The sequence below is a fragment of the Capricornis sumatraensis genome, chromosome 4 (assembly GCF_032405125.1).
Source record: "Capricornis sumatraensis isolate serow.1 chromosome 4, serow.2, whole genome shotgun sequence".
NCBI lineage: Eukaryota > Metazoa > Chordata > Mammalia > Artiodactyla > Bovidae > Capricornis > Capricornis sumatraensis.
This window is the reverse complement of record NC_091072.1, coordinates 121,404,500-121,419,927: the sequence shown is the minus strand read 5'-3', so window position 1 is coordinate 121,419,927 and position 15,428 is coordinate 121,404,500. Positions and strand designations below refer to the sequence as shown.

The following is a 15,428-nucleotide window of genomic DNA, read 5'->3' as shown; positions in this document are numbered from 1 at the left end:
GCTGCACACAGTCGGACATGATTGAAGTAACTTAGCAGCAGCAGCAGCAGGGAGAAGGTAGATATGGAGTGGGTTCCATTTAATAAGTTCTCTTATTGAGGAAGAAAATCCTTTCCAGAAATCCACAGCCTATTTCCACGCTAGACTCAGAACCATATCATATGCTCCTCCCAACTCAACACCTGGCAAAGAAAATTGCCTGACCATATCCAGTTTTTTATGAACAAGCACAACCTATCAGACCACATTGATATCAACATTTGAATGAAACTGGGTTTTGTTAACAAGGAAAAGTGGGGATGGCAGTTGAATAAACAACAAAGAGTATTTGCCACATTCTTTCAATTTGTAATCAATTTTTAAAGTGATGTTTTTAAGGTGTATAAAACCAAATAGAAAACAAGAACACACATTATCGAATGAGACATGCGGCTTTTATGACGCTGTAATAAATTTTCTAACTTCTTTATATCAGCTGAGTTCAGTTCAGTCATTCAGTTGTGTCCAACTCTCTGCAACCCCATGGACTGCAGCATGCCAGGCTTACCTGTCCATCACCAACAGATGGAGCTTGTGAAAACTCATGTCTATCGAGTCGGTGATGCCATCCAACCATCTCATCTTCTGTCATCCCGTTCTCCTCCTGCCCACAATCTTTCCCAGCATCAGGGTCTTTTTCAGTGAGTCAGTTCTTCACATCAGGTGGCCAAAGTATTGGAGTTTCAGTTTCAACATCAGTCTTTCCAATGAATACTCGGGATTGACTTCCTTTAGGATTGACTGGTTGGATCTCCTTGCAGTCCAAGGGACTCTCAAGAGTCTTCTCCAACACCACAGTTCAAAAGCATCAATTCTTTGACACTCAGCTTCCTTTATAGTTCAACTCTCACATCCATACATGACTAATGGAAAAACCATAGCTTTGACTACACAGACCTTTGTCAGCAAAGTAATGTCTCTGATTTTTAAATAAACTGTCTAGGTTGGTTTTCTTTCAAGGAGCAAGCGTCTTTTTATTTCATGGCTGCAGTCACCATCTGCAGTAATTTTGGAGCTCAAAAAAATAAAGTCTGTCACTGTTTCCAATGTTTTCCCATATATTTGCCATGAAGTGATGGGACCAGATGCCATGATCTTAGTTTTCTGAATGTTGAGTTTTAAGCCAACTTTTTCACTCTTCTCTTTTTCATCAAGAGGCTTTTGAGTTTTTCTTCACTTTCTGCCATAAGGTGGTGTCATCTGCATGTCTGGGGTTATTGATATTTCTCCCGGTAATCTTGATTCCAGCTTGTGCTTCATCCAGCCCAGCATTTCGCATGATGTACTCTGCATAGAAGTTAAATAAGCAGGGTGACAATATACAGCCTGACGTCCTCCTTTCTCGATTTGGAACCAGTCTGTTGTTCCACGTCCAGTTCTAATTGTTGCTTCTTGACCTGCATACAGATTTCTCAGGAGTCAGGTAAGGTGGTCTGGTATTCCCATCTCTTTCAGCATTTTCCACAGTTTGTTGTGATCTACACAGTCAAAGGCTTTGGTGTAGTCGATAAAGCAGATGTTTTTCTGGACTTTTGCTTTTTTGACGATCCAACAATATTGGCAAACTGATCTCTGATTCCTCTGCCTTTTCTAAATTCAGCTTGAACATCTGGAGGTTCACGGTTCACATACCATTGAAACCTAGCCTGGAGAATTTTGAGCATTACTTTGTTAGCGTGTGAGATGAGTGAAATTGTGTGGTAGTTTGAACATTCTTTGGCATTGCCTTTCTTTGGAATTGGAATGAAAACTGACCTTTTCCAGCCCTGTGGCTACTGCTGTTTCCCAAATTTGCTGGCATAGTGAGTGCAGCACTTTCACAGCATCATCTTTAGGATTTGAAACAGCTCAATTGGAATTTCATCACTTCCTCTAGCTTTGTTTGTAGTAATGATTCCTAAGGCTCAATCGACTTCGCACTCCAGGATATCTGGCTCTAGGTGAGTGAGCACAACATCATGGTTATCTGGGTATGAAGATCTTTTTTGTATAGTTGCTCTGTGTATTGTTGCCACCTCTTCTTAATATCTTCTGCTTCTCTTAGGTCCGTATCATTTCTGTCCTTTATTGTGCCCAGCCTTGCATGAAATGTTCCCTTGGTATGTCTAATTTTCATGAAAAGATCTCTAGTCTTTCCCATTCTATCAGCTCAGTTCAGTCACTCATTCGTGTCTGACTCTTTGCAACCCCATGGACTGCAGAATACCAGGCTTCCCTGTCCATCACCAACTTCCATTCTATTGTTTTCCTGTATTTCTTTGCATTGATCACTGAGGAAGGCTTTCTTATCTCTCTTTGCTATTCTTTGGAACTCTGCATTCAAATGGGTATATCTTATCTTTTCTCCTCTGCCTTTCATTTCTTTTCTTTGCACAGCTATTTGTAATGCCTCCTCAGACAGTCATTTTGCCTTTTTGTATTTCTTTTTCTTGGGAATGGTCTTGATCACTGCCTCCTGTACAGTGTCACGAACCTCCATCCATAGCTTTTCTGGCACTCTGTCTATCAGATCTAATCCCTTGAATCTATTTGTCACTTCCACTGTATAATCAATTATAAGGGATTTGATTTAGGTCACACCTGAATGGTCTAGCAGTTTTCCTTACTTTCTTCAATTTAAGTCTGAATTTGGCAATAAGGAGTTCATGATCTGAGTCACAGTCAGCTCCTGGTCTTGTTTTTGCTGACTGCATAGAGCTTCTCCATCTTTGGCTGCAAAGAATATAATAAATCTGATTGCAGTATTGACCATCTGGTGATGTCCATATGTAGAGTCTTCTCTTGTGTTGTTGGAAGAGGGTGTTTGCTATAACCAGTGTGTTCTCTTGGCAAAACTCTATTAGCCTTTGCCTTGCTTCATTCTGTACTCCAAGGCCAAGCTTGACTGTTACTCCAGGTATCTCTTGACTTCCTACTTCTGCATCCCAGTCCTCTATAATGAAAATGACATCTTTTTTGGGTATTAGTTTTAGAAGGTCTTGTAGGTCCTCATAGAACCACTCAACTTCAGCTTATTCAGCATTACTGATTGGGGCATAGACTTGGATTATTGTGACATTGAATGGTTTGCCTTGGAAACGAATGGAGATCATTCTGTTATTTTTGAGACTGCATCCAAGTACTGCTTTTCAGGCTTCCCTTGTGGCTCAGTTGGTAAAGAATCTGCCTGCAATGCGGGAGACCTGGGTTTGATCCCTGGGTTGGGATGATCCCCTGGAGAAGGGAAAGGCTACCCACTTCTGTATTCTGGCCTAGAGAATTCTATGGATTGTATAGTCCATGCGAGTAGTAGATACAATGGAGTAGTAGATACAATGGTCATCTGAGTTAAATTCACTTATTCCAGTCCATTTTAGTTCACTGATTGCTAAAATGTTGATGTTCATTCTTGCCATCTCCTGTTTGACCACTTCCAATTTACCTTGATTCATGGACCTAACATTTCAGGTTCCTATGCAATATTGTTCTTATAGCATCGGACTTTACTTCCATCACCAGTGACATCCACAACTGGATGTTGCTTTTGCTTTGACTTCTTTATATATTCTACCATTAATTTGCTCTTTTCAATCCTGGACTATTTCACCTCTTCCAGCAATAAGTAAATAAAAATAAACAAATATTCAATAAAGGAAATTTATTCAAATCAGGCAGTATAGAAAGATTTAGACAAATTCTACCAGAACTTTATTTTAATTTATAAAAGTACAGAAAGTGGTATTAATATTTATATGCAAATATATGTGTACCACATTTCATCCATCTTAGGACACATTTTTTCTCTTTTTACTTTTTCACATCTCTGAAATTTGGTTTCATCTTTAAATCAATGGCATCATATAATTGCTAAAACCCAAATAGCTCCTGATAAAATATACCATTGTATGTGTGTTGTAAACTTGGTCATTGAGGGGTTTGATTTTTTTTGGTAATAATGATAAAAATACATAGCATGAAATTTACCATCTTAAGTGTATAATACAGTAGTGTTAACTATCTGCACATTATTGGGCAACATACTCTCAAGCTTTTCCCTCTTGCAGAACCAAAGCTCTACACCCACTGAACAACTGCTCCCCTTTCCTCCCTCTTCCAACCCACAGCAACTACCAACCTATTTTCTAAGAGTCTGACTCCTTTAAATACCTCATAATAAGTGAGTTTATGCATTGTAGATCTGCATGGTGGGTTTAAATGCATTTAAAATCTGTCCAAAGAGATTTCACTATAATCTGGAATTAAAACAAAGATCTTAGAGTATATTTAGAAAGATACAGAAATAGAGCAACAGGTATAAATGTGGTATGAATAATATTAGTAATGGGTGCAAACATGATATTAGCAAATACTTGTCAGAGATGTATCTCCATATTTCCTACCCAAAAGCAAACAAAGGAAAACCCAAGCATTTTAGGGGATGTAGCCCCTGGAACTAACAAACTAATCTTTATATTCTGTTTCTGCCTACTTCATAGGCTACTGTTTCACAGCACTAAACTGGCCTATGGAAAGCATGTACCTCAATACTTACTGCTAATTAAGCAACCAAAATAGTAACACATGGAAAGCTTGAGTATTCAGTATCTTTGAGCTGTATTTCCTGAAGAGTGTAATAGTATAGAATTGCATTCCATTAATCCATGCTCTAATTGTCCTGGCAACCAATAAGATAGTTTAGCAACTTTTATATAAGAGATGTTTAACAAATCACAAACAAACCATTACAACAAAAACTAAATTAAAAAACAAACCCATAATGTAGGCAGCAGAAAGATGTGAGGATCTGTCACAGGGATAAAGAAAAAAAAAATTTTAACTTCCTATATGTTCCAGATGTAAGTAAATTTCCTAAATATTTCATGCATTATTCATTCAGTCAGTCAGTCAGTCTTGGAGGTGGTATATCCTTTGAGATTAAATATTTTGGTATTGATCAACATATTAAAAATATTTATTTATTTGGCTGCACCAGGTCTTAGTTGTAGCACACAGGACCTTTAGCTGTGGCATGTGGTATCTAGTTCACTGACCAGGGATTGAACCCAAGTCCCCTGCACTGGGAACGCAGAGTCTTAGCCACTGGACCACCAAGGAAGTCCTTTGATCAATATTTTTTGATCTAATGGGATAAAAAGAAGGGATGTGGACGGCTATGGTGATTGCTAAAATGCAAATATGATAACATCATTTCTGGCTTAAAACTTAAAAGCCTCCTGCATCAGAATAAAGTCTTCTTTTTAAAACTGAAGTACAGTTGGTTGACAAGGTTGCGTTAATTTCTGCTATACAGCAAAATGACTCAGTTACAATTTTTATATTCATTTTCATTATGGCTTACCCCAAGACACTGAATATAGCTTCCTGTGCTATACAGTGGGACCTTGCTGTCCATCCATTCTATACGTTAACAGTTTGCTTCTGCTAACCCCAGACTCCCAGTCTACCCTTTTTACCCCCTGCCCTTTGGCAATCACAAGTCGTTTATGTCTGTGAGACTGTTTCTGCTTTATAGATAGGCTCATTCATGTCATATTTTAGATTCCCATACACAAGTGACATCATATGGTATTTGTCTTTCTCTTTCTGATTTCACTTCGTATGATAATCTCTAGTTCCATCCATGTTGCTGCAAATGGCATTATTTCCTTTAAAGTTCTAACTCTTTACCATGACATACAAAATTCTTGGTCTGATCTTACTTTTTCTCCAGCTTCACTTCTTTCTTCCCATGTCCTATAAGTGCAACTTTGTCCGTCTCTCTCCCATCCCCTTCCTCTTCTGCCTTTCTCTCCCTTGTGTGTCCTGCTCCTTATACGGGGTAACTATTTATCTCCTCCACCAGGTCAACTCTTCACTTTGAAGTCTCCTTTAATTCTGACATCCTCTAGGAACTTGAAACTTGAGGTTTCAAATCTCATGGAATAAAAGGCTCCATGATGCCATGAACCATGTTCTTTAGAAAGTAACTGCTTTCTTTCCAGTTTCTAAACAATTTTTAAAAAGATATTCACTGATCACTTACCTTTAAGGAACAACAGTTATCAATATAAGTACAAGCCAAACTTGTACCTTGACAGTTTCAGTTGACACCTCCAGTTCCAGTTCAGTCACTCAGTCGTGTCTGACTCTTTGCGACCCCATGAATTGCAGCATGCCAGGCCTCCCTGTCCATCACCATCTCCTGGAGTTCACTCAGACTCACGTCCATTGAGTCCGTGATGCCATCCAGCCATCTCATCCTCGGTCGTACCCTTCTCCTCCTGCCCCCAATCCCTCCCAGCATCAGGGTCTTTTCCAGTGAGTCAACTCTTCGCATGAGGTGGCCAAAGTACTGAAGCTTCAGCTTTAGCATCAGTCCTTCCAAAGAAACCCCAGGGTTGATCTCCTTCAGAATGGACTGGTTGGATCTCCTTACAGTCCAAGGGACTCTCAAGAGTCTTCTCCAACACCACAGTTCAAAAGCATCACTTCTTCGGCGCTCAGCCTTCTTCACAGTCCAACTCTCACATCCATACATGACCACAGGAAAAACCATAGCCTTGACTAGATGGACCTTAGTTGGCAAAGTAATGTCTCTGCTTTTGAGTATACTACCTAGGTTGGTCATCAGTTGACACCTCAGATGTGTGCAAATGTTCTAAGAAGTAGAAATAGTCTTTATTTCAGGGCTTCCCAGATGTCACTAGTGGTAAAGAACCTACCTGCAATGCAGGAGACATGGGTTCACTCCCTGGCTCGGGAAGATCCTCTGGAGGGAGACATGGCAACCCACTCCAGTAGTCTTGCCTGGAGAATCCCATGGATGGAGGAGCCTGGCAGGCTACAGTTCATAGGGTCACAAAGAGTTAGACACAATTGAAGTAACTTAGCACACATGCATTTTCTTACAAAGGCTATTAATATATGCAATACCTTGTCAAGATACAGAGATAGAGATTAAATTGTGAAGTGAAAGTCACTCAGTTGTGTCCGACTCTTTGCGACCCCATGGACTATACAGTCCATGGAATTCTCCAGGCCAGAATATTGGAGTGGGTAGCCTTTTCTTTCTCCAGGGGATCTTCCCAATCCAGGGATCGAACCCAGGTCTCTTGCATTGAAGGTGGATTCTGTATCAGCTGAGCCACAAGGGAAGCCCAGAGATTAAATTAACATATTATAAATTATGCATATACATAAACAATTGAAATCTCAACTTGCGCCAACTCAAAATATCATACTGTTTACTAAGTTTCTATTAAAATAAATATATCATCTTCAATTAGGTCTTCTTGAATTTATCTTCTGTATTGTGAACAACAAAATCAAGGAGCATCATTTATCAACCAGATATAAAAGGGTTAAGTCACAACTCACTGCAGTTGGCTACCAACCCTATTCCCTGAGATGAAATCAGGATGAAAAAACAGGATGAGCACTCTGTGCTGAGGATAACAGGCCTTTAAATAGTTAGATGTATATCTCAGAAAGAATTTAAATTACCGGATTCTTGCATCTTTTCATACATAGAAAAGCCCTAAAATCATTACCTTAAGATAGCTCTTCTTGGTGACTACTGTAATCTTTTACCAAGATGTATGCATGACTATGGGCTTCCCTGGTGGCTCAGACTGTAAAGAATCTGCCTGCAATGCAGGAGACAGAGTTTGGATTGCTGGGTCAGGAAGATCCCCTGGAGAAGGGAATGGCAATCCACTCCAGTATTTTTGCCTGGAAAATTCCATGGACAGAAGAGCCTGGTGGGCTACAGTCCATGGGGTCATAAAGAGACACGACTGTGCAACTCACACACACACACACACGACTACATGTATATCATAGGCAAAAAATTCATAAATATAAACTGGTTCCTCCCCAACCTCTTCAGAGAAGTTTACTCAGTTATTGACAGACTGTTTCCTGGGCTATAGTTTTCAGTAAGACTCTGAATAAAACTTGAAACACTTAAAATTCATTGTTGTTGTTCAGTTGCCCAGTCGTGCCCGACTCTTTGCGATCCCATGTACTGCAGCATGCCAGGCCTCCCTGTCCCTCACCATCTCCCAAAGTTTGCCCAAGTTCATGTCCATTCCATTGGTGATGCCATCTGACGCCCTCTTCTCCTTCTGCCTTCAGTTTTTCCCAGTGTTTCATACTGTGGGTTTTTCTTTAAGTAAACAATTTTCAGCCCCTAATACTACTACATAAAGTCAGTATAATTCATGCCTTTTAGTGACCTTTATTACTTTAATGATGTTTACATAAATTCCTACTCAGTGACAACATCAAATATCTAATAAATTTATAATTCATCTACTGAGGAAATAACACAATTTACTATTAATGCAAGAGAAATATTTTTCTTTCTCTAGGCCACAGGACTGGAAAAGGTCAGCTTTCATTCCAATCCCAAAGAAAGGCAATGTCAAAGAATGCTCAAACGATGGCACGATTGCACTCATCTCACATGCTAGTAAAGTAATGCTCAAAATTCTCCAAGCCAGGCTTCAGCTATAATACATGAACAGTGAAATTGCAGATGTTCAAGCTGGTTTTAGAAAAGGCAGAGGAACCAGAGGTCAAATTGCCAACATCCACTGGATCATGGAAAAAGCAAGAGAGTTCCAGAAAAACATCTATTTCTGCTTATTGATTATTTCAAAGCCTTTGACTGTGTGGATCACAATAAACTGTGGAAAATTCTGAAAGAGATGGGAATACCAGACCACCTGACCTGCCTACTGAGAAACCTGTATGCAGGTCAGGGAGCAACAGTTAGAACTGGAGATGGAACAACAGACTGGTTCCAAATAGGAAAAGGAGTATGTCAAGGCTGCATATTGTCACCCTGCTTATTTAGCTTATATGCAGAGTACATCATGAGAAACGCTAGGCTGGAAGAAGCACAAGCTGGAATCAAGATTGCTGGGAGAAATATCAATCACCTCAGATATGCAGATGACACCACCCTTATGGCAAAAAGTGAAGAGGAACTAAAAAGCCTCTTGATGAAAGTGAAAGAGGAAAGTGAAAATGTTGGCTTAAAGCTCAACATTCAGAAAACAAAGATCATGGCATCTGGTCCCATCACTTCATGGGAAATAGATGGGGAAACAGTGGAAACAGTGTCAGACTTTATTTTTTGGGCTCCAAAATCACTGCAGATGGTGACTGCAGCCATGAAATTAAAAGACGCTTACTCCTTGGAAGAAAAGTTATGACCAACCTAGATAGTATATTGAAAAGCAGAGATATTACTTTGCCAACAAAGGTCCGTCTAGTCAAGGCTATGGTTTTTCCAGTAGTCATGTATGGATGTGAGAGTTGGACTGTGAAGAAGGCTGAGCGCTGAAGAATTGATGCTTTTGAACTGTGGTGTTGGAGAAGACTCTTGAGAGTCCCTTTGACTGAAGGAGATCCAACCACTCCATCCTAAAGGAGATCAGTCCTGCATGTTCATTGGAAGGACTGATGCTGAAACTGAAACTCCAATACTTTGGCCACCTCATGCAAAGAGTTGACTCATTGGAAAAGACCCTGATGCTGGGAGGGATTGGGGGCAGGAGGAGAAGGGTACGACAGAGGATGAGATGGCTGGATGGCATCACCAACTCGATGGACACGAGTTTGAGTGAACTCCAGGAGTTGGTGATGGACAGGGAGGCTGGTGTGCTGTGATTCATGGGATCGCAAAGAGTCGGACATGACTGAGCGACTGAACTGAACTGAACTGAACTGAGTGAGATTAAAATGAGTGAATCTGCTATAAAGTGTTGATTTCTCTTAAATTCTAGTTTTGGAAGTGATGTTCTGCCAACAGCTAAAATTGCTTATTGATTTTTATTTTTTTTTCTTTAGTGTTCCTTTTTGGTTTTATCTTATTTATTAGGGACTAGACCAATCTGAGACTGGTTATGTTAAAATTAAATTGAATGTTTGTTTAAAACATTTTAATTAGAATTGAGACATAATATATACATTATTTTTGCTACACTAGAACATATAAAGATAATATTTAAGGAACGTGAATTAGTTTAGTCTTCTTATGCATTTTGCTAGTCTGATTTTGTGTTAATTCACAGCAAACGGGTGATTCTGGGCTGCCAGCTCCTCTCCATACAGTGGCTCCACCATGGTTAAGGGCTCAGGTTCCCCCACTGGCCACTTTGCATTCTAGGGGGCAGTTGGAGAAGATGTCCAGTGTGCTAAAGTCAGGCCTGAAGGTGACACACATTACAAAAGCCCACAAAACGTTTTGAAGAATTTAGTTAGGTGGCTCCACCTAACTGTAAGGGAAGATTCAAATCAGTCTCTTAGTGTGCCTAAGGAAAGATACATGATTTAGTCAGCATTCAGCAGTGTCTCAGTCACGGAGACATGGAGTATAAGCAACTATGTATTGCATACATCTCTGTATTTCAGGACCCAGCATAGTTCTCACTCAACATGTGGTAATGAATTACTATCGAACTTTCTGTTGGCTATATAAGCAAATAAAATAGTACCTAAGGACTATATCATCATTTATAATGATTTTCAAAATTTTTGTTCTATTCTAGCCTATAATAACTTGAGATCAAATAAAGTTCTGTTGACCTCTTATTTATTTAATGTTGCAAAAATATAGTCATTAAATGCAAAGTCCTTTAGAAATGGTTTCTATCAGAAAATAATAAGCATCATAACATTTAGAGGAAATGTCAGATGATGTATGAATGCCTGAAAATACAACATCCACTGTTGTAAACTAATATTATCTTACGTAATGTGAACAACTTGAGCCAAGAAATAGAAATATGTATAATGTAGACAAGTCAAAATATCCAAATGAGGAAGCATTAAACTGCTGCCTTACATACATCTGATAAGGTATCTTTTTGCCCCATATAGGTATGTTTACTGCAGTTCTCCACAGAAAGAGTAAGCGCCGATACTGAATAGTAGCAGGGAGGCACCTGGGGGGAACTTTTCAATAGCCAGTTCTTTAAAAGAGAAGATTGCTATCATCTTTCTCACTTAAAAATAGGTCACTCTGAAGTAGGTTGCTGCTGTTGCTGCTGCTAAGTCACTTCAGATGTGTCCGACTCCATGCGATCCCATAGATGACAGCCCACCAGGCTCCCTCGTCCTTGGGATTCTCCAGGCAAGAACACTGGAGTGGGTTGCCATTTCCTTCTCCAATGCATGAAAGTGAAAACTGAAAGTGAAGTCGCTCAGTCGCTCAGTCAGTTGTGTCTGACTCATCATGACCACATGGACTGCAGCCTACCAGGCTCCTCCGTCCATGGGATTTTCTAGGCAAGAGTACTGGAGTGGGTTGCCATTGCCTTCTCCAGTATGGTATTATTGATTGCAACACCACCTTCTTTTTTTTTTTTTTTGCTTCCACCCCACATTGCCTTTTTATTGAACCAAATAAATTATGTTAAAAAACCTGCATTTAAGTTATAGTTAACTTATGCATACGGAGGTAAAACCTCTTTCATTATTCATTTATATGTGAAAGCACTTGTTTAAATCACTTCTGATATCATATAGTGTAGTAGATAACACAATTACAGAGAAAGAATAACAATAGTTACAATATAGTGATACAGGGATAATAAATCCAAAGGGAGCAAAAGCTCCTTTTAACAAGGTCAGAATGGATGCATTAGAAACTATGCGTGTAGTTTCTTCTAAAGTGAAAGTGAAGTCGCTCAGTCGTGTCCGACTCTTTGCGACCCGTGAACTGTAGCCCACCAGGCTCCTCCTCCCATGGGATTCCCTAGGCAAGAATACTGGGGTGGGTTGCCATTTCCTTCTTCAGGGGATCTTCCCGACCCAGGGATCGGATCCAGGTCTCCCAGTTTCTTCTAAAGGGTACATTTGTTGGAGTAATGGCCAAGGAGACTAAGACAGTTGAACTGCCTCCTAAAAGGCTTCTTGAGGAGGGCTGGGTTATGGGACATACTTCAGGGAGATGGAAGAGATGTTACCTGGGTGAAGGTCCATCCGAGAAAAATGTGGGGTGACTTCCAAGGTGGGAGTGATGGTTGGGGAATTCTTTCTGCTTCAGCTGGGATACTTGGAACGCTGCTCTTTCACTTCCTATCTCTGTGGTTTTGTAACTCAGCCTCTTCACTTCAATGAATTCTAAAATGCAGGTAAAAAATAAATAAATAAAAATAAAATAAAATAAAATGCAGGTAAGCAAACCAATGGGAAAAAAAATTCAATTTACTATTTAGCTGACGCTTCTAAAAAATGACTCGACAAATTAAAGGAATCTGAAGAGCATTACTAACGAAGCCCCAAAAGTGTTTGTGGTGATGGAGGGGCTGATGTTCTTCAGGAAACCTGCGGATCGTCAGCGCCACCTTTTCTTTTACGTTCACGCACCTTTTCACCTTTCTCTGTCTCAATGCTCCCGGCAAGATTTTTTGGTTGAGTGAGATAAGGCCAAACTTTGGGGCAGAGCCTCAGGTAAGCATTCTAGCCGTGCAGTACTAAGTGACCCAGTATAAGTTCCGCATCTTGGTTTCCTTATCTGAAATACTTACCTCACTGGGTAGCTCTACAACATAAGTAAGATCATTATCAAGGGCTCAGTAGCGTCTTGAGACACACGTGTGACCCTTGTCTTACGCGTCTGCGAGGATGGCAGGCCCTGTACAGAGTTCAGAGTAGCTGTTAGGATCTCTTCTTTCTGCCGGAGCCCAGTGCGTGTGCCCCACCGGTGAGCGCGGCTGACCTTCGGAGCACTCCAGGTTTGCGTCGGCAGGTGAGCGCCCCCTCGGCTCCAGTCGGCCAGTGGCGGGGGAGGGGAGAAGGAAGCGGGAGGGGGCGGGGGAGAGGGAGGGCGGAGCTGCCCGGGACGCTCCCGGCGGCACCGCGCGTCCTGGGCTACTGCCCGGGAGAGACGAGGAGGCGGCAGCAGCAGTGGCGCTCACAGGCCGAGCTCTCGGCGCTCTCGGGGGTCTCTGCCGGTGATTGGTCCAGAGAGAAGGGGGTGGCGGTAGCCAGAACCCGCCGCTCTCGTTGCGGCGTCAGGTGAGAGCGCTAGCCGCAGAGACTCGGGCGTGGCGGCTGCCGCACAGGGAATCGGAGCCAAACTCGCTGCGCGGCCTTGCGCGTCCTGGGAGGAAGGGACGCGGAGACACTTGCAGACGACTCGAAGCAGAAGTTGCCCCTGTCGAGTCGCACGGAGTCTGTCATGGAAGCGACGCCCCCCTGGGTCAGGTCTCCCCTCAGGTGCCCGCCGAGCGCGCGCTCGCGGCTGGCTGAGGGCGGGAGCGGGCGCCGAGCCGCGAATGAAAGCGGCCAGATGAGCGGCGAGGGCGACTACAACTTCAGGCGGGTGGCGATTCGGCGGAAGTCCAACCCCTCCTACCTGCCGCTCGGGACCCCGCGGCCCTGGAGTCGGCCCTCGTCGCACCTGGCTTGGGCCGAGTCGGCCACGTCCAGGGGCCAGGCCTCGGCAGACGCCCCAGGTAAGCGTCTCGGGAGGTAAGGGTGGGCGGGGGCGTTGTCGCAGGTGAGGGACCGCCTTTGCCCGGCAGGTGCGTCGGGTCCGCAGCAGCCTTGGGAGCCGGCGCCGAGAGTTTCCCGGGGGCCGCTCCGGGCAGCCCAGCCGCTTAGCGAATTGTGTCCCTTCCCCCAAAGGTCCTAGGCGGGAGCGCGCCTGGCACCGAACTACCTGTCCTGGAGGTCACTTACTAGGGAATTCCAGAAGTAAAGGATAACATTTAAAAAAAAATAAGTTTGGTTAGGAATTAAAAAGAACCGTTTTCTACATACTGAGGTTTAAGTTTTTTCGCTAAATTGCTTCGGGCAGACCATGTGAAGGATTAATACAATGAATGCGGCAGGCTAGATCCACCCTGGTCCCGTAGACTCGTGTTTGAGTGACTTCGGACGAGCAATCTCGAGTGCTCCAGTTTTCCCTTTTGAAAAAGACGCTTGAGTGTGAAAAACTGCAGGTCTCTCAGAAGGAAACATATTCTTACTTTCAAGAACTTGAATTTTATTGTGTTTTTGTGTTGTTTAATTAAGATGATCAGTAATGCGGTATTTTGAATTCTGAATTATTGACTGTTATTCTTGGAAGAAATCCTGAAACTGACCTATTCCAGCCCACAATTTTTCTCCTTCTTTCTTTAAAGGCATTCTGTTCTCTCTAGGCAGGCTTGAAACTATGTAGGGCACACCAGGGATTTTTCTCTTGAATTGCGAAACTTTTCTTTAAAGTCCCTGCCCCCGGTTTTGCGCTCCTATTGTGCAAAAACCAGAGATGGCTTGTATGTAGACCAGTTATGAGGCAGAAACCTTATTTGAGTGGCGGGAATAATAATTCTTTTATTCACTTACACTCATTTTATTCTTATTAAGCAAAGCTGTTATGATGGTTTAAATGTGAAGTATCGGAACTTAAAAATTTTTCTCTGTCCTTGCCTTGAAGCTGTAGTATTCACAGGGCAGAAAAACATGATGGATGATGACTTACAAATTTATAGCTACATTAGATAAGGGAAGAAATAATGATGTGAGAAAATATATAAGTGAAAGTCGCTCAGTCGTGTCCGACTCTTTGCGACCCCACGGATTATACATATGCAGTCCATGGAATTCTCCAGGCCGCAATACTGGAGTGGGTAGCCTTTCCCTTCTCCAGGGGATGGGTAATTGAATCACAGTGCTTTAGCTCTCAATTTCCTTATCTTTAAAGTGAAGACTGGTGAAATAATCTCTAAAATCTCCTCCAGATTTAGCTGTGAGTCACTCTAAAATGAATAGAAGAGGATTTTCTTCCATTTTAAGTGAAAGTTCATTACTTTGTTTTGGAGTTATTTATTTATCAATTTTTAAATTGTTTGAGCTACTTGATTTTCTTAATCATCAGCAGTTTTCAGTTTGAGGGTAAAGGGATCCAGTTTCTTTACATCATTATTATTTAAAATTACTGTTACTTAAAATCACATGCTTAATTTCAAACTCTGAGTCGGTGAACAGAGGATGAATTTCTCTCCTGGAAGTAGGAGTGAGCAGTCTGTAAACCATTTCTACAAGACAGCTGTGCCTTTAGAAGAGTCCTTTCTTCTTTTCTATTCTCTTTTTTCCTTAGGAGAAAATCCAGAACACTTTTTTTTTTAATTGAGGTGGAGAACCTGCAATAACTTTTCTAGATCTGTTAGGTTGTCTCAGTATTGTTTAAAAGAACTCAAAAGTTTTTGTTGCCATTATTTTCAAGATTGAAAATTAATTACTGTATGGAATAATTGTTTGTCTTTATCATAGTGTAATCTGTAGTATCTGTTGGAGAGTGATCTAATATTTTACAAAGTAGTCTGAAACTATTCAGTTTGGTGAGATGAAAACATTTTAGAAATTGCTTCCTTTTTTGAGTCTTATCTGCCTCCCTGTTAAGTTTT

At 41.6% G+C, this 15,428-nt stretch overlaps 1 protein-coding gene across 1 annotated transcript in view; it reads left to right on the top strand.

Moving 5' to 3' along the window:
* The first annotated feature begins 13,324 nt into the window (after positions 1 to 13,324).
* The window catches only part of FGD4 (FYVE, RhoGEF and PH domain containing 4), a 231,835-nt gene continuing 229,731 nt past the window's right edge, over positions 13,325 to 15,428 (top strand). The window contains exon 1 of the mRNA XM_068970926.1: positions 13,325 to 13,490. Coding sequence (XP_068827027.1) covers positions 13,325 to 13,490 — 166 coding nt within the window. The remainder of the gene's footprint in view (positions 13,491 to 15,428) is intronic.